At 29.5% G+C, this 21,303-nt stretch overlaps 1 protein-coding gene across 1 annotated transcript in view; it reads right to left on the reverse strand.

Moving 5' to 3' along the window:
• The window catches only part of LOC142331275 (uncharacterized), a 312,960-nt gene that overhangs the window by 74,416 nt on the left and 217,241 nt on the right, over positions 1-21,303 (reverse strand). Inside the window, exon 3 of the mRNA XM_075377054.1 lies at positions 2,781-2,855. Within this exon, the coding sequence (XP_075233169.1) occupies positions 2,781-2,855 (75 nt within the window). The remainder of the gene's footprint in view (positions 1-2,780; positions 2,856-21,303) is intronic.

Genomic DNA, 21,303 nt, shown 5'->3' on the forward strand with positions numbered 1-21,303 from the left:
TGTAGTGATTTTAGGAAGAGGACCGCAATTATCATTAACTAACAAGGAGTCACTGTACTCAACGGTTCTGAAACTTGTTTAGACCTACGAAATCCAACTATGGTGCACGAGAAGTGAGTGACATCGAAGTCGTATAGCGATCCCAGAATAAACTATTGAGAAATATAACAGAGAAACCATAGTTAAGGAAAAACACTGAAATATACGATTATCTGAGATTGCCAATCTTTTGAGAGGAAATACAGCGATTCAGAACAAGATACAAAATGAGACTGAACAAACAGTGAACTGGCTCGTACTTAACCTTCTAGATAACAAAGAGGATGTTAGACGCCTAATGCGATTGCATATATTAAATCTGTATGCTCTAGATTTAAATAAATCGGCTACCGTAGGATGTTGAGCACCTTTAAAATTTATCAAGAATGATATGACAGCTCATTTCTGCACCCTGAAAGTTCGTTCTGACTTTTGACAGAGCTCCATAAGTTGATATTATTCTTCAGACGGGAATATACGTCAGTTTAATAATTATAAAACTATTTTTGTTTTATTACGGCTTAAAGAAAAGCAATACGGTTTGATTAGGCTAGCTTATGTTTTTGGTAGTAAACTGAAGCATTAAAATCAACAAAAAATGTCCTACATAAGTTCAAATTTTTTTTTTCCGTCTTTCTCCTTTTTTTGTATATTTTCCATATGGTCTCTCACGAAATAAATATCGTATTTGTTCAGTTTTACAAATAGAAAACGGTGGATTCGCAAGTTTGAATCATTAGAATCTCAGTTGTTATTCTGCCGCTAAATTTTTATATATCGGTGAAAACGGCTTATTTATTCTAGTAAGATTTAAAATAACAAAGTAACGGTGAACATTTTTATAACGTGTTGCCATTTCTATTTCAAACGGATAAAAAGTCGTGTGAGTTTTCAATTTGTTATCGTTTCCTCCTTTACGAATAAGAAAATAATGTATGTAAAAAAATGAGATCTGTTCATTATTACTATTTATTTTCAAAGTATTTACAAAAACTATCTACGTTTATAAAGTACATCTTTTATTCAGGCGAGTAATAAAAATGCGCTTCCAGAACGTATAGTGTCGCGTTAAATTTAGTCGAGACATGGTATGTCTAAATGTTCAGTTTTATAGTTTAATTTTTTAATAACTTATCTACTACTAAAATCAGTGATATGGCCGACTTCCGTAGCGCGAGTGGTAGCGTCTCGGCGTTTCATCCGGAGGGGTCTCGGGTTCGAATTCCGGTAAGACAAGGCATTTTCACACGCTATAAAAAAATTGTTATTCTTATTATCCTCTAAAGCAATGCCTAACGATGGTCCTGGAGGTTAAAAAAAAAACAATCGGTGAAAAAAAATCGGTTCTTATTGTAAAATAAAAAAAAATTAACGTTTTTTTTGTGTTACTTAATTGTATTATTGTTATAAAAAATATTTGAATATTATGTATTATACAGTTATGGTTAAAGACTAAAATGTTTTTTTTTTTTTTTTGTTTTTACACGTAACACGTATTCACTAATGTTGTAATATATATTTGATCAATGTATTTTCCTTTCGTATGTTTATTTAAGAATTTGATTCAGTATTCAAAAAACAAAATATTTTTATTTTTATTTTGATCGTTGAACGCATTGTAAAATATGTCTAAATTTCCTTAAATTTACTGTAATATATATAAATCTTGATCCACGAACTACATAAAATTAAATTAGGTAGGATTACACTTATATCATTACATATACATAAGAGTAATTTCAAGATTTTCTCGCATCTTCAGTTGATACAATCTTTTTATTGTTCACGTAAAATTACATATTATAAATACACACCGATAACAAGATAAATTCTTGATAAATACAATAAAACAGAATTTGTTAAAACTTTAAAATCAAAATTAAAAGTTAAAATTAAAGTTAAAAATTCCATATATATATATATATATATATATATATATATATATATATATATATATTTATATTACAGTAATTATATTAATATTCTATGCAGAAAAATTAGTTTTATCAAACGCTCACACCTCGAAATGATCCCTTTTTCAATATCAGATCACTTCCAAACAAACGCCAAACCCCCAAGAATCTTCACTGGGGACGCAACTCAAAAATTTTAAACGTAGAATTCGGATTGTGAAGAATTATTTTAAAGAGCATTAAAACAAAATTTTTTAACGTAAAATTAAATATTTTTACGGTTATTTTCAAGCGTGGTCTACAGTACCTCTTAATTAACTTTTCAATAGTGAAAAACTGAAAAAAAAATTTAGTTCCTATGTCTAAACTTTTATTTTTTGGTGAGTCCTGTACTGCTTGGGGATAATGTATAATTTGAAACTAGATGTGAAAATATTATACGGCTTTCATTTTGATTATAATAGTCTTAGTTTAAAAAATTTTACGTCAAAAGATTTCTTTTTTTAATGCTGTTAAAAATAATTTGTTTCAACCCTGCCTTTCCGTTGGATAACATCTTTTAATTGCTCCATCACGGGGGTTTGGGAGTACGGTAGTTTTATACTTCAAAATAGATTATTTTAAGGTTAAAGTTCATTAACGAAATGTATATTAAACTTTTCAAAGAATAACTTATTTAATATATTGATTTTTTAAAGAGTAACTTAATGGAACAATTTGGATTTCGTGTATAATCTTTTTGCACGTTTGCAAAACGTGCAAACATAATTATATTTTTCCGCTACTAATAATGAATGAAAAAGATTATTTAAATTAAATTTAACTTACACACACAGCCTTTTGTGAACAAAGAGCACCCCAAACGGGAAAATTTGATTGTAGCAATTGACAATTCTGCCAGCACTGAAAAAAAGAAAAGAAAAACATAAACAAAAAAATAATCAAAAAATAGTACGAGCGCTTAGTGGTTTTTATAATATAAATTTATAAACTATACGCTGTTTTAAAAAAAAAAATTCATAAATTTTACAATTTTTATGAATTCTGTAGGTGGTACCATTAGTATTTTCTAAGAGATTACATTTTTACTTGTCGAACAAATTAAAATAAAAAGCTAAAACAACTCATCGGCTTAATTTGTTATTATTTGAAATAATATTTTATTTTATAGAATTATCATCGTAAGGGTATCTGTCCTGAAAAAGGACCTTACGCCATCTATGTCTCCGTCCTCTTCTAGTCAAAATAAATTTCCTACTAGCTCCATCTTCTTTTAGATTTTATTTATCTACTTTCATTTCTTTCTTCTTTGTACTATGTTCTCAATTCTTTTACCGCTGTTTTGTTCGACAATCTGTTTTTTCATGTTCTTATTTGTTTAAATTAACCTTCTATTCTCATTCTCTGTGTTCATTATTTATTTTTTTTTTTTTACTCGGCAGGTTAACTTAATTTTCTCTGTCTCCTTTATGTTCTCATTTCATTCCTATTCCCTGAGTATCCATTTTTTCACATTCATACCAAATTAAGCTCCACATAACACGATTCTTCAAACCTAACTTCCTATAATTACTTAACAAATATTTTATTACTTTTAACTGATTTGTTAGCCGTTGTTTATCTTGTTTTTTCTTATTTATTTTAACGTATTTCTAAGTATCTACTTTGTTTGAATTTTTAAATTTTTCCTTGTTTTACATAGAGTTCTTGAACTTATGTTTACTTGTCCTCATTAGCTTTTATTTATTTTTTATTCATAACACTGATTTTTATATCGTAATTGATCGTAATTTTGAAATTATCTCTTGAATATTTCTGTGAAAATCCTAAAAACACACTATTATCTTGATTATTCAATAATTTTAGATTGATCGCAAACTTTTAATTAATCAAAAAACATTTATTTATAGTTAAATTTTTCTATTACTTCACTATTTATTTACTTTTTGTTGTTATTTTTGTGAAATAATAAACAGACGTAAGATAATTTAGGTTTATATAGTTACTCGAATACTTACTAAATCTGTATTGATTATGAAAGAATCTGCAGCTCAATTTATTTTATCAATTTAATATATAATACATACGAATATATTAATCGTTAAAAGATGTTATTGTATCCTGTAAACTGAAAAAAAAAAATTATAAAATATAGAGAAATATCTATGAGATTCTTCTCTCGAATATATATTTTTAAGATATATTTGAATTATGTGGAGATTTTTAACGCAAACTTGTAAATAAAGGAATCGAGTATGTCAAATTTTCATTATTTTAAGTCCGTGCGCACGGTTGTGTGTAAGCGTGTACACATTCGTGCTTTGTATCGCTTTTCTTAAAAGCTTTCAGTCAAACCGTTATAATTTAAGTTTTATAATTAATTTGATTAGAGTTTTTAAGGAGTGAATGGTTTTAAGTAGCGAGAGGTTACTTAGAAAATTATATTACTGCCAGAAGCGTAGCTACTAATGTCATCCGGTGACCGATGTTAAAAATAATGGTAACATTAAAACTAATGTTCCTAAAATAGTTAAAATTAAATCGCAATAGATCGTTTAAATTATTAAAATAAACTTATTTTTTATAAACCTTGTCGACTGAAAATTTTAAGAAAAAAAAATAAAGAAAGAAATTTGAATAATATTTTTTTAACGGTAGGATATATTTTACAGGGATTTTAGTTTACTTACGTTATATTAAATCCCATAAAAATCTTTAGCTCAGAAGGATTTATATATTTAAAAAATATATAATAAAAAAATGAATATGTAAAGCAACGCATAATGAACAGCTTCTAACAAAAATTTAACCTTTTGACCCCGACCTTTGGATATTCAAAAAAATAAAATTAAAATCTTAAAAATTTTAATTCATAAAAATCAAAATGAATAGCTATAAATCAAAAACACCGAGAATAAATCCATGACGTTCAAGAAAAAAAAAAACAAAACGTTTATTTTATTTTTTTTTCAAGACTGTAAAAGTTGTAAATCAAATATTATTTTCCAATTAAATTAGTCGTAACAAAACAAAAGCCTTTTAAATTTAACTACGGGTCATTTAACTGCCTACCTATTCCAATGGAAATAAAATATATACCTGTATAAACAAATATATTTTTTTTATTAGCGACATAAAATTTCTCCTTATAATAGGCCATATAAATACAAAGAGAAAACTGTGTTAAACGGTTATTGAAATAAATTCCTAAGTAGTAAACGATGAAAAACAGTTGTAAAATTAACAAAGATCTAAAAATAAATACACATTTCGACTGTTAAACAGTCCTCATCGGTTAATAAAGGATAATTAACAAAAGAAGTAACAAATAAATAAAAAATAAATAAATAATGAATATTAATAAGACTACGAAAATATACATTTCTAATTCTGTTTATAAAGTAAAACAATAAAAAATGAAGGTAATCATTTTGACTCGTATATGAAACCTAATATACCTATTACCTTTAAAAGGTATGACTCGAATAAATATTGATAATTAAATCCTTTTTATTGGATTAACAACATTTAATCTAATTTACAATAAAGCTTCAGTATAGTAATTTTGGTTTTATTTTTTAAATTTATCTAAATATAAAACTTTGCTTAATCTAAAAAAAAAAAATAATTAGATACCAATTTTATTATATCGAGACGCAATAGTTAAGAAAATGTATAAGATATTCCATAATTAATTTTTTAAATTTATCTAAATGAAAATAATTAATTTATTTGTAAATATTTTATTAACTTATTCTATACAGGCTTTGATATTTATTTAAAGTTAAAAAACACATAAGAAGGTTCTGTGGATTGAGATAATGTTTGGCATTTTTCATACGCTAGAAATATTTTATTTCATACTCCCACTAAATGAACCTTCAGCTCGTATGGTGAATTATTTAACGAAAGAAAAAAAAACTCTTAATCGTTCTTTATTTCTACTTTTTAAATAACGCATACAGAAATTGAATTTTTAGAAATTATTGTATCTTTAAAATTAAGCATATTTGTTATTACGGGTAACTCAAATAATACGCGCGTACATCTTATAATATTATTAAATTGTAAAGTCAATTAAATAGATATATACGAGGTGCGACAATAAAGTAATGAGACTGATGTGAAAAAAATGTTCCTTACCGTTTTAGTCATGTTTAAGTTCCTTCAAAGTAGTTCCCCTCTGATTGCACACATTTATTCCAGCGCTTCTGATATTGATGGTAACATTTCTGGAACTCATCTTCTGTAATATCATCCAAGGCCCTCGTCACAGCTTTTTGGACATCTTGTGTTGTTTGAAAATGGTGTCCCTTGACCGCCATTTTGACTCTTGGAAATAGAAAAAAGTCACACCGAGCGATATCTGGTGAATAAGGTGGCTGTGGTAGTACTGAAATTTGTTTTGAGGTTAAAAATTGCTGTACTGACAGAGCAGTAAGGGATGTTGCATTATCGTGATGCAGAATCCAATTATCAGCAATGTTGGCACGGACACGAAGAACTCGTTTACAAAGTCTTTCTAAAATTTCTTTGTAGAAATATTAGTTAACTGTTTGTCCAGGAGGCACCCACTCTTTTTGAACAATTCCCTTGGAATCGAAGAAGCACACAAGCATGCATTTCAGTTTTGACTTTGACATGCGAGCTTTTTTTGGTCTCGGTGATCCCTTTGAGCACCATTGGGAACTTTGGCGTTTTGTTTCTGGAACGTATTGAAAAACCAACCTTCATCACCAGTGATAACACGGCTCAACAAATCTGGATTGATTTCCGTTTGCTCTAACAGATCGGCTGCCACATTTTTTCGTGTTTCTCGCTGTTGTTGTGTGAGATTTTTGGGGACCATTTTTGCACAAATCTTTCTCATACCAAGATCTTCAGTTAATATTAGACGAACCGTTTCTCGATTGATGTTGAGTTCTTCTGCAATCATTTTCACGGATAATCTTCGATCAGATCGTACGATCTCACGCACCCTGGTCAAGTTGACATCTGTCCGAGAGGTTGATGGTCGTCCACTGCGGTCTTCATCTTCAACATTCGTTCTCCCTTCACTAAAAATTTTATGCCACCGAAAAACTTGTGCTCTTGACATAACCTCCTCTCCAAAAGCATTCTGAAGCTTACCATAATTGTCGTCGCGTTTTCACCCGATTTAACGCAAAAAGAAATGGCATACCGTTGCGCAATATTTTGCGGTTTCATTTCTGTGACGAGGGACACAAACACGTGTTCACTTATTACAGCACAACTCACGACTGAGCAGTTGCATCAATGTGCTGCTTGGACTAGAAGTAGCTTATAGACCAAGGTCAAAGATGGTGTGCCTACGCAAGCTGCAGGGTTGCCACATGTTGCAAAGAAAAATCAGTCTCATTACTTTATTTTCGCACCTGGTAATGTCAAGAATTTGAAATAATATTAAAAACATATTTCTTTTATTTTATTTTAATCCTTTTAGGCAGATTTCATAAGAAAACTACTTACTGTAATAGGTACCATGATTCGACTTCCGGAAAATATCGACATATCTTCGCGTTTCACACCCCCCCAAACACCAAAACCACCGTCAACTCAAAAGTTACATTTATATATCTATCTATCTGTCGTACTTCGTGCAATATTTTGTTAAGTTAACAATATAACTTTCTTATTAAGTAAAATATCAAATTCGTTTAAAGTTCCTATTATTCTTTGAATAAGGGCCTAAAACTTATATAAGTAAAGTTTTTTTATATCACCGACCATTGGCCCAGGGGGTGGAAAAAAAGGGGTTTTGAAGACAAAGCAAATCATACCTCCCGTAATAAGCACAGTATCTAATCAGTTTAAATTGCTTGTTAGTCCTCTAAACATTACCTAAAACTATTTTTGATATGACCAACCCTTACGGTAATGACCAAAATTTTGTTGGAATTGTAAGAAGATGGGGCTTGCCGTATACTAAACATGTAAAACGTTTTTTCACATGCAACCATTGTCGTATTGAGTAAATTTGAAGTTTTTCTTAACTTTAACGTAGAAATCTTTTTTATCCCCTACTTAGGACCGTTGAAACCTACCTCCGCCGTGGAGTGCCGAAAGGGATTTTTTTTTTAAAATCAGGTGTTCGTATATCATAACCTTCGTTTATTTTATATTTTAATAAATTTAAAAAAAATCCTTTTTTAAAGGTAACAATAATAGATTTCTAAAATTTTTCTTGTAATTTTAATTATACAAAAAAGATTTAATTTCATTAATGAAAAAACGAACTACCAGTATTATGTAAAATTTTTATAAGTTTATTATTTAACCCGTGTCTATTTATTAAACAAGTTATGTTTTTCTTCTTTTTTTGTAGTTATACTTGAGATTGATCTATTTCTGATGTGGTTTTTGATAGTGTTAACACAGTGTTATTAAACGCCACTTCTGTGGGTTCATTATATTTTTATTTTAAACAGCGTTTTTTTGTCTCTTTTAAAGCTTTGTAAAGTCAGTAAAGTTTACATTACATATATCACCCCCCTCCAAAAAACACACACGCGCGCGCGCGGGCACACACACACACATGAGTTTACCATAATTGGTCCTCGTAAACTCGGAAACTTTTCCCCGACCTTTGAATCCGTTAAAAATATATTGTCCTGCTTGAAAACTCCGTCATATTTCCAAAATGGTAGCCCTCTTCATTTTTTGAATAGAAACTCCCTTCCTCAATTTTACAGCATTTTTGATTAAAACGAATAATTCAAAGAAATTTTTATTTTCGAAATCGTTCCCCTATACGCGACCGTTCAGAGTTGCGCCTCATTTCCAATCGCTCCTACCGATAACATGTAGTAGCGTTAACATATTTTTCGAAAAATAAGATTTTCTAGATTTTTACGGATCGTTGTGAATTTATTTTCCTAATTTTAATCATGTAATAAATTATTTGTTGATATTACATGTATTATTTTTGAAATTTTGTTAATATTTTCAAGTAGTATAATATTAGTTTTCCTAAATCGTAATAAAACATTTTTGCCGATCATTCAATCGACAAATTAATAATTGTTTTTAGAAATTAAAATAAAATTTAACTATTTCGTCAACGTTGTATTTTTTCATTTATTTAATAGAATAAAAAAATTAGTATACAACATATGCTGATTTAAAGTACTGAAAAACTGTTAACGAAAAAATAAATGTAAATTTTTTATAAAGTTTACTAAAATATTACTAACATACGACATCACTGAAACAATAATAAAAGACTAAAATTATAATACCAGACTTTTTTTTAAATTTGTTTAATAATACTAAGTTACAACATCGTAGACTTATGTTCAACACTCATCGGGTTGGTCTAGTCGTTAACGCGTCTTCCCAAATCAGCTGATTTGGAAAGTCGAGAGTTACACCGTTCAAGTCCTAGTAAAGCCAGTTAGATATTTTTACACGGATTTGAAAACTAGATCGTGGATACCGGTGTTCTTTGGTGGTGGTTGGGTTTCAATTAACCACATATCTCAGGAATGGTCAAACTGAGAATGTACAAGACTACACTTCATTTACACTCATACATATCATCCTCATTCATCCTCTGAAGAATTATCTAAACGGTAGTTACCGGAGGCTAAATAGGAAAAAGAGAGAGAGACTTATGTTCAACTGTTAGAATACAAATTGCTGATAAGTACAACTGAAAATGAGGTGTAACCCTAAACCCCTTAAAGGTTGCGTTTAGGAAAAAATATCCAAGATTAATTTACACATTTAATTTACACTCATACATATCATCCTCATTCATCCTCTGAAGAATTATCTAAACGGTAGTTACCGGAGGCTAAACAGGAAAAAGAGAGAGAGACTTATGTTCAACTGTTAGAATACAAATTGCTGATGAGTACAACTGAAAATGAGGTGTAACCCTAAACCCCTTAAAGGTTGCGTTTAGGAAAAAAATATCCAAGATTAATAAAATATCAATTTTATGTCTTTTATCCGAACATATTATAAAAATTTGAGATTTCTATTGTAAAAATAATAAAACTGACCTCCATTTTTTTTTTTTTTTTACGTTAGAGATATTTTTTGATCAGCTCTAATTTATGTACTTAGTGTGCTTTTTTTTTACGTAAACAGTAAATTAATTTTTGTATAATAAATTGAATGTGGGTTGTCATATGTTTTGTAAATACTATTCGGGGATATTTTTTTAAGTTATTCTTTTTGTGATCGTAAGAAACGGGGTCGTCAGGTAATCTGCAAAAGATGGTTAAAAAATTAAAAGTTTATGCTCGATTGTTGTTTTGATATCAGGTTAAAATAATTTATGGAAAAAGTGATCGGAGGGAGAATTTTCTTAACGGAGAATTTTATAATTAAGTAAATAATAATGATTTTTAATTCGTATCACATTTGTTATTATTGTTATACTATTAGTACAGCGGGATAAAAGTAATTTAAACCAAAAATTAATTGCTAAATATTTTGTATTACTATGTATGATTGCGGATTTCTTTTTAAAAATGTACCGATCTTTAGTTATTTGAAAGAACCGTACTGTAACTGTAACGCCAAAAGTAATAAATTAGTACCGTACTTAAAATAAAGCGAAGGATATCGATATCAAACGACTCCCTCGGTGTCAGAATCGTCGAGGTCCTACGGATACGAACAATGATGGATAGTCACGAGTCATGGATTATAATGATCTATCAGATGATGCTGAGCCAGCTAGCTTTAAGCTGCGTCGGCGCTGACCAGGTCGGCTATACTCGATTCGGTCGGATACGAACGGTATCGGCAATTAGCTCATTCGACCGGGCCGAGTGACTGACTTGCACCTAGGCGAGGTGCTTAGTATATGAACATACACACATACACTTCGTAACTAACTGCTACGCTACGTGTTCAATTCGATCGTTAATGACGTGGAACTGTTATAGATGTGACGTATAATACACCTTAGCGTTATTAGTGTATTATAATATTGTAGTAGCCTACATGGAGATATATGGCAAAGAGCAATTTTACATTATCGTTGTTGTTACAGATTATAAATCGAACATTCATTAATTAATATTATCAGCGATTAAAACTTAATAAATTACCTATGACAATTTTCCTTCGGTAGAAATTAAAAATAAATAAAATATTATACGTATATATCGTGTAAAAAATCTAGTTTCTAACTAATCATTCCCGGACATACTTATCTGTTTGCAGATACCACACCGATTTCTTATTTATACTATTTTTCTTGTTTTAAAGAGACCTTTAAAATTATCATCACACAAAGGGTGTTACCATTTAAAATATTTGAATTACAACATCTGGGCCAACACCAAGAAGGGATTGTAATTCTATTTCTCATCAAAAGATAAAATAGTTGACCGATACATTATTCCAAAAGTTACAATTTTCTATCTGGAACAGTTTTAAAGGTGTGAGGGCTTTCCAAACTTTTGACTCGCTCTGTATATAGAGAGTGAATCAGGAAGTTCTCCCAGGATTTTCATAATCTATTCTACTCAAGAGAATAATGAAAAAAATTCATATAAACATATTTTCTAAATTGCTTTGTTTGCGAGTTATGGCTAGTGAAAGATTTAGCTCGGATTTCAGCTACTTCGGTGAAATGAAATCGCACTGAAATTTTTAAGACGGTAATTATGAAGCAGAATTAGTGATTGATTTCTTACGGTTTTTGATTTGAAAAATCGAATAAAATATGTTCCAAAACCGTATCTGCAGTAGGTTTTGAGAAATCTGGGGTAAAAATCAATAAACTGGGTTACAAAACTCTGTTTTTTGTTTGACGTACAATAATGCTGGATTGCATGGGAAATAAAATGCTCGATCGATCGTTCTCATGCTCAACTGGGGTCTGGTTCTGCAGGTCAAGAGGATAAGAGTATAAATACTCCAGGGAAGATGAGTTGAAATCAGTTCTGCGAGAGAATTCTAAGCGATGAGTCATTATGTGAGTTTGAAGCGAAAGTATCCTGCGAGGAGGTCGGCGAGTCAGTGAAGGAACGAATTTTTAATCCGTACAAGTTCGACGGGATTAAAGTGACGTCACAACTAATTCCAGTTCAGAAAAAAATGAAGTGGTTTGGTGAGTTACTGTTAGACAATTGGGGAAAAAGATAATGTACTAAATTCGTTTATAAATTGTTAGGGTAGTTCTATTTGTTAACAGCAAAGGTATTTGAGCGAATGAACTTTATTGTCTTATCTATAGTACTATTGTTGTTAATACAAGACTAGCTATTAAAGTGTTAAGATTAGAGGTTATGCTAATGTTTTTTGTCAATGAGCTGAATTCTGGTTTTCAATATTTAACTATTTGTAAATAAATCCTGACAATTACTTTAAATTCTGTTTTTGTATGTAATCAAAACAGAATTTGTTATTATTATTATTATTAATGTTGTGGTTGTGATTACTATGATTATTAATTGTTTATTAACATTTATTATTATTGTTATTATTCTGATTATTATTGTGAGTTGTTTATTATTGTCGTTTTTAGTTATTATTATTCGTTTTTCTTGTTTTACTTATTTACTTAAACTAATAAATTGTAATTATATAAAAATTTACAATTGTCTATCTCTTAATATCCTGATCGAACCAAGAACTCACGAATATATATATGTATATATATTCGCGAGTTTATATATATAACTATGGAGTGTTCTGGGACGTATTTGCCGAACTTTCGGTACTGAGTCAGGACACTAAAATGAGCAAAATGGTTCATATCAATATAAGTCCTATTTTGTTTTGTTTAGTTTATTGACGTCATTTTGTGATTTTCAACAAAAAGATTAATTCTCAGGAACGGGTAAACTAAATTTGATTAAAATAAAACCAAATAAAAAAATTTGATACATCACCTAAAAAATTATAAAATGGCGGCTATCTTAAATTTTTAATCTTCAATATCTCTTTGCTCATTTTGGTGTCCTGAATCAGTACCGGAAGTTCGGGGAATACGTTGCGAAACAATCTGTATTACTCTACAGTCCACAGCTTCTACCAACTGAGCTGCCAGAGATAGTTCTAAGGTTCAAATCCTAATGAAGTCAGTTACTTTTATACGGATTTGAATACTAGATCGTGGATACATGTGTTCTTTGGTGGTTGGGTTTCAATTAACCATACATCTCAGGAGTGATAGACCTGAGATTGTACAAAAATACACTTCATTCACATTCATCCTCTTAAGTAATACTTTCCGGTGGTTCTGGAGGAAAACAGTAAAACAGAGTTTTAAAATTAACACTGTATATATATATATATATATATATATATATAAATAATTTTTTTTTAACGTTTCACTGTTGAGCAGTTCTTTGAGAGATATTATAGACCACTTTTGGAACTTTCAAAAAGATAATTAATGGGGGCCATTTTGGTAAGGGTTGTACCCTGGCCGTACAGGGTCCCTGGGTACTTGTGTTGAGATGGTTTCATACCAAAAATATATCATTTCCGGAAAGGAGTATTTGAGAAATTTAATTTTTCAGTGACTAATTTTTGAAAATTATTAAAAGTATAAAATCCTATAATTTATAAAAAAAAAGAATAATCTGTGTATGTAAAGGAACTTATTTTCATAACTGGGCGATATGTTTCTGATTAATTCTTCGCCACACACGAATTAACAGGCACACAAAAAGTGCAGTGTTTTTAGGGGAAAAAATATTTAACGTTTTGTGAAATTTTTATCCACACCAAGAATTGAAGTAGAGAAGAAAATTACTGCCACTAAGATATATCATTGTACAATTAGAGCATTTTATATTTTAATTTTATATACAGAATTTTATATATTTTAATTAAATAAATGGTTTAATTTCTCAAAAATTATAGAATATTGATATAGAGTTACATCACCGTCTGAAAGAGAAGGCGAATCTGCTTACTTTTGTAATCCTTTATTTCTTTTGTGTTTAAAAAAAAGAATTTATTGTTAATATTATTGTTATTATGGGACTGTCTGTTCAAAATATGTTTTAATTTCATTATGGAACGAATGACATAGGTATTAAGTTAAAGCTCGGAAGACTTACGATGTTAATCTAAAGATTTTTACACTATAAGTCTTCGAAAGAAGACTTAAATATGCTCCACAGACGCGTGAAATTTTTTTTAATAATATCATTATTCGATACTAACTTCCTAATATAAATAAATAAATAATCTAGAAACTTCTACGTATCTGCGCTGCCATATAGTGTCAATTGAAATTTCATAATTAAACAGAAACCGTATATTGTGCACAAAAACGTGCCAATTTATAACGGTTTTATTTGCGTAACAGATTAGTAATCTTATTTTCAAAAGTAGTCTATTTTTGATTTAGGTTCATTTGCAATATTTTAAGATTTTAATTCGATTTTATATCTTTTTGAAATAAAGGAAATACGCTCTAAAATTAAATAAACGATTAATTCGAATATCATTAAACTTGACCTCCAAAACATCCTACAACCTACTACAAATTTAAGAAGTAATTTTTAATACGATATTCTGAAATTAAGAAACACAATTTTTTAATTTTGTTTAAATTTTAATATCAAATCATTTCGTTTTACTCTACTATTTTGTAAGTTTGAAATATGCTTGTTTGTGTTTCTCCTCTGTAAAATAACAGCTGCATGGATTTTAATGAAATATATATATTTCAATCGCTTAAATGATAATTTGAAGAAAACGACACGGCAAACTGAAAAACGAAAATTATTTGAAGCTGAAAACTTATATAAAAAAATATATATATCTAGTCGTGTGATTCTTTTTATTATTTTAAAAGAAGTATTTTAAAACTAGAACGAGAAAAATTAACAAGACTGGGGAATCAAACGCCCCATATATGTGCCCATTTTTTTTCTATTTGCGTTTACTTTTTGACTTTCTAATAAATCCACTTGCGTTTAAGCAAATCATTAATTTTTATTCTTTTTCGGTTTCTATTTTTTGCAGCTTCTATTGATCCCTATAGTACAGATTTTATCATTCTTCTTTTCAGATGTTACGCCTCGGCCAGATGGAATTCGTATATTAAATTTTTCTGGTAATTTCTATTCTCATTTATGTTCCCGTTTACCTTACCTTCTTCATATTTGATAATTCTGACCGTCCATTTAATTTTCTCTATCTTATTCAAAGCCACATTTCAAATATCCCCGACCTTTTTTTTATACCACGAATAAAAAGAAGTGTAATTTTTTTAGGGTGTATGTATGTTTGTTCCACCGTAGCATCTCAATGGCCAAACCGATTTAGATGTATTATCTTGCGTTAGAATCCTTACATTACGGGGGGTGTCATAGGATAAATAAATATGTACGTATGTATGTTACATTTAATTGTAACTGCAAGGCCAAAATATATATATATATATATATATATATATATATATTCAAAATAAATGGATAATCGATAGTATTTTCACTATTGATTTATTCGATAAAATCAAATTGAAGGTGTGGAAGGTATCGAAAAACCATATTTTAAAGATTATATAAGTAACGTCACCCCCTCTCTGTCAAGTTGTCGTACTTGCTACAGCGCTAGAGATGCCTCTCGATATAATTAAAACAACCATTTGATTAAAAATTAAATATCATAAGTAGTAGGTTTTACTTTTCTGTAACTACCTTTGTTTTGTTTGTTCACTTTTTCTTAATGACTGTGTTTCATATTTTTACAGTTGCACGATCTCCAGGTAGGAAATTAAAATAACCGTTCTTCAAATTTAGCTCAAATCTTAATACGTAACAACTTTCAACACGTCAAATAATTCCTTAGTTGATACTATTATTATTTGTATTTAGTTTTCTTTTTTTTTGTAATTTTCCTTTAAAGCGGTCAGAATACATTAACCATTCTAAATTGTATTAAGAAATATTTTTTAAGTTATTCTTCTCTTGACGCCTTAGGAGAAACTGATCAGTGTATTTTCAGCAAATTACGGAAGTTGCGCGCACCGATGTAACACACCATGAAGATTTGCGCAGGCCCAAGAGGATCAGTTTGCTCGCACATGCATATTTAGTCATTCGTTATTATCATTATCGTTCATTATCTAATTTAGTCAGTCGTTTAATGCAATTAAGTAATTAGCACAAATTTTAAACATAACAGATACTGAATCGTAATAAATATATATTTATATACACGGATTTCTTAAGACGGATATTTTAAACTGTGAATATTGTTGTTCATAATCATAAAACATTATTTATATTGCAGCGTATGTTTATTATATTTTGTGATAATTGTGTATCAAGATTTGAGGTTATATTTATGTAAGTATTATTTTTTATGAGTAAAATTATAATTTTTAATGACACAGAAAATAGCACACATCAGATAAATTCTGCATAAATAATTTTAAATTTACCAAAAACAAATTGTTTGATAAAATTCACTATCATAAAATTAAAAAAAATATTTGTATCAAATTTTTCATATCATCAGCCGCTGATAACACTTGTGCCTATTCAATCGTCATCCGAAGAATTAATGGAACTAAACTAATCGAAATATATTCGATGAAATTTGATTTATATGACAACGAATACTTTAATACTTTTTAAACTGTATAAAATAAATATTATTTAATTTAATTTAAGTGTTATTTATTCAAACTTTTATTAATGGTATTTAATGTCGTCTGTCGATCGTTTGACTCAGTTTAAATTTGTTTGAATGCTTAAAAAAAGTCCTTTTTTATTCCACCAAAGAAGTATAACTTCTCACGTGCATAAAAAGCTTGTGTACACACAAGCTTTTTTTTTTTAATATTGATTTAAAGTATTTAATGTATTTTCAGGAAAAGGGAATGTTCTCGGACTCTTCTTTTTATGTAATTACTTATGTTTATTATATATTTATGTATACTGCATAAGTATATATATATGTTGTATACACACTATGCATATATATATATATATATATATATATATATATGTGTGTGTGTGTGTGTGTGTACACCACACACACACACACACACACATACACACAAAGCCACACACACACTCATACAGTTCTTTGAACGATTTCTATGGAAAACCTTCTCTTAACATCTTTTGTTTTGGTATTCAAATTTACTTATGGTTTCGGTAAATTGGAACCGTTTTTAAATAAAACACTGAAGCAAAATAAAAGAAAAGAAATAAAAAGGTTTTGTTTTATAAAAACTTTAAAGCAAATTAATTTCGATCCACTTAAAATCAATGATATTCGGTTGATACTGATTTCAAAACTAAATATTTAAAATACTTTGAAAATGTTATTTAGTGTTTAGGTATGTAATTTTATATCTATTTTTAAGCGAGAGTATTCATGTAATCAAAAATGTAATCTTATGCGGCTAATGGTCGATGTAATCGATGCCATAAAGTCAAATAAATAAAAATATAAAGTCTTGTCCAATAATTTATTTTTTGTAAAACAAAATAATTTAATTAAATATTAACAGTAATCCTACTTTTGTAATATACTATATTAAAAAATTGTAGTACTATAAGTATAGTACAACTATAATTATGCTATATTAATAATATATTAACTTTTTCGGATTAATTATTATTATTATTATTATTATTACTATTATTATTGGTATGGTTATAACCATATTACTACTGATATTCTTGTGCTTTATTAATAACACTGATGTAAGAAATTTAAATAATCAAAGGATAAATATTTGATCAGATAAATATGCGTTTTAAATAACATAAATTTATGCGTATTATTATTTATTTTTTAAAATAAGATTTATAAACGGCATAAAATTAAAAATAAGCATAATTCTGTCAAAGGACACTAATAGTGTACGGGATACAAACTCATCTATTGTACTGTAAATATTAATGACTTTACCTTAGGCAGAAAATGACATAAATGACTGTACCTACCATTTCAGAGAAGGGTGGAAGACGATATGAGAGAAACGGAAGATAAAAAAAGTGAGAAAGATAGATGAGAGAGCCCACATAGTAATATAACGCAACGTTTATAATGGTCTCCAACGAAAATAAATTGCATGCGCAATCAAGTTTTTTTGCCCCTAGAGCTCGTAAACAATTCTTTGGTCTCAATTATTGTAATTATATACAAACAAATAAGATACAGACTTTATAACCCTATATATATATATATATATATGAATACACACACACACACACACACACACACACACACACACACACACACACACACATGCTAGGCTATATACTCTTTTATAAAAGAATGGAAGACCTCACACAAAGTTAAATTTAATGAAGATATTATTAATATTGGAATATTGCATATAATTTTAAGAGCATAATTTTTGTTTACCTACAATAAATTAGAGTTAAAATATTACTTATCCATTTTATCACAATATAACGTAAAATACATGTATACTTATATTTAAAATTAATGTTACAAATCGATAAATAATGTATGATAACGTAAACGTTATAACACTTTTTACGAACGATAACATTTCTATTGACTTTTTTAATTGAAACCAAAATATTTTTTCCGTTAAAAATCAAAAATTTTAAAGTAATTTATTATTTAAATAATTATCCCTAAACTTATCAGCGGTATTTAGTAAAATCGAAATCATACTGTAAAACGCTCAAGAATGATTTGAAAAAAAGATCTAGATTAATTACGCGTTTCGTATGTTAAATTATCATGATCAGCAATATCGAAGAACTAGTAAAAGAAATTATAATTAAAAAAAAATAAAATAAATAGATATAAAAAACACACAAAAATCAATAAACAAAAATAAAAATTTCTACATGTGTGATTATCTATGTATATAATATATATTAAAACATTCCGAATTGAGTGGTAGGATAACACACATGCGTCATACATACATAGTTATTTCATAGTTGCAAATCTTTCATATTATATTTCCCCACTCGCATAGTTTAAGGTTATGAAATGTAATAATCATCTAAAAAGAATAAAAAAAGAGAATTCTGAAAATCAATATTTTTTAAAAAATCTAAATCGTTGTAATGTTAAACGTTAAAAGCACGTAGAGATAAATATTCTTCGTGTAAGAATCTTGAGGGACAGGACCCAGCAACATCCTGGAGTTATTCGATTTTCGGGATTAAAGTAGTGCTCCAAGAAATAAAAAGGTGGAGAAGATCAGCTGTTTCGAAGGGGAAAAGTTGTTACGCTCAAATTCCAGGCGAAAAAATTCTTCGCACAAGTAACGATGAGTAATATAATTCGAACACATTTTCAATTCGAGTCACAGGTAGTTCCTTTATCGAGTCGTAAAACAGGTTAACAGTTAATGCCTTTAATCCTTTCGATTCTTTACTGAGTTATGGAAACTAGTTAACTACAGTTACACTAGACGATAAGGTGATAAATCTATCGATTACAAGAAACGTTCGAGAAAAGTCAAAAAAAGAGAAATTGAAAAAAGCTAAGTAATCGGTACGTCCGAGTACAAATATGATCCTTTCTCAGAAATCGTAAAAGTCAAAAGGCAAAACTAGTCGATCGGAAGGCTCTAACCTGTCTTCCAGCAAGAAAGATCCATAATAATGTTGGAGCTCCGTCCGGCTAAGAGATGACTCTTCTTGGATCGTCTGAGAGCGACACCGCTTTACTCGGGCCGCTGGTGAATCCAGCCACAGGTCATAGAGTTTGAAAAAAAAGAGATACCTAAAATAAGCCGTGATCTTTAAAGCCATAGAATTTCTATTTTATTATAGGTAATTATTTCATTTTATGATGACACCAGAAACGCTTATTACGTTATTAACTTTTATTACGTTATTTTTACTGTGTAGGAATATTGCGCATTAAAGCTAAAATCTGATATATTTTGGCAGGTATAGTAATTGATACCATGACGTTAAAAAACTAAATTACGAAAACAATTTGAATAATAATTTATCTCGTAAAAATATACTAAGAAGATTAAATCGAAACGGAAGAAAGACTTATTAAATCCAAATATAATAATGCTTAAATAAACATTTTTTAATAATTATCAAATTTTAATCAACAAACGAACATATACATATAACATTTTTTTTTATTTTTTTTTTTATTATGACTTAATTTTTTAATAATTTTCTACTAAAAAAAAAAAATTAATTGAATTAACTCTGATGATTATTATGGTCAGTCATTGAAAGAGCTAAGCGATAACATTTTTATGAAACATCCGAGTGAATAATAATATATCTCGTAATACATGCATAAGTGTATTTAATATAAATCTTTTAAAAATGAATGACGATATCGGAATTGATTAATTATGGAAGAAATCAAGTTACAACTTTACACATATTATTTCTTAAATTTAACAGTATTATTACTTTTTTTTGAAGTTTTAGGGGCATTGATTGCTGCGATTATCAGCCCCTTCAAACATCAAAAACCCTTGGGCCATCCTTTTTTATTTTTTTTTCTCCATTTTCCTCTAGGCCTCAATTTCAAACTCCTGGTTGTCTGAGGCCTCGTAAACGGATTCTTCTGATCCTCCACAGTAAATCACGGAATCATCTCCGCAGTGAATCACGGATGCTCCTGCTGCCAGTATCAGATGATATCAGCTCCGATTGTGCGGTCAGCAGTGTATCTGAGTAAAGACTCGATACGCTTACCGCTAAAGTTTTCGGGAAGGCTGAAGTACCCTCCTTTTTTAAAGGCCTACGTGCCTTCGGAGGCTCTATCGTTGGACGTTCGAGTCCTCCTTTTCTTATAATTTTATTTCACGTGTCTCCAACCCCCTTGTGAGGATTTTGTGTATTTCGCCTTTTATCGTACATTTTTTATATTATTTTAAGGAGTTTTTCGGGCGATTTAGCTTCTGCATCGTTGATCTTTTGATTGGTCGAAAATTTATTCGTAGGTTGTGTTACAATCTTTAATTTGGTGAATTCTTGTTTTTTTTTGCGTCGGTTTAGGACTGCTTTCTCTAGACGGTCGACTCTTCAATTTTTCATTAATGATATGTTCGACAATATTAGCCAAAGCTGGTGACAGTTGACTGACTACATCTCGTTTAAAGGGGGCTGCAGGAGCTGCAGCACCTGTATCCCTGTGTATGCATAAGACACAGTCCTTTTTTGCCGAGTACAATTTTACTAGTCTGATAGTAGCCGACGTTTTGTACCGTCTTGACTTCTTGAACAGGTTTTTCTTGCTTATATATTGAGAAATTCCGTGATCTTGCCGAATGTGTCCATGACAATTGATTCAGACCGGTGGATCCCTACACAGGTGATCAGGGTTTAACGGCTCGCCGCACACATACACACAGGCACGTACGCACGCACACGCAGAGAGAGAGATCTGCTTCTTAATACATCTTGCCTCTGTG

Source organism: Lycorma delicatula, chromosome 10 (assembly GCF_047948215.1).
Source record: "Lycorma delicatula isolate Av1 chromosome 10, ASM4794821v1, whole genome shotgun sequence".
Taxonomy (NCBI): domain Eukaryota; kingdom Metazoa; phylum Arthropoda; class Insecta; order Hemiptera; family Fulgoridae; genus Lycorma; species Lycorma delicatula.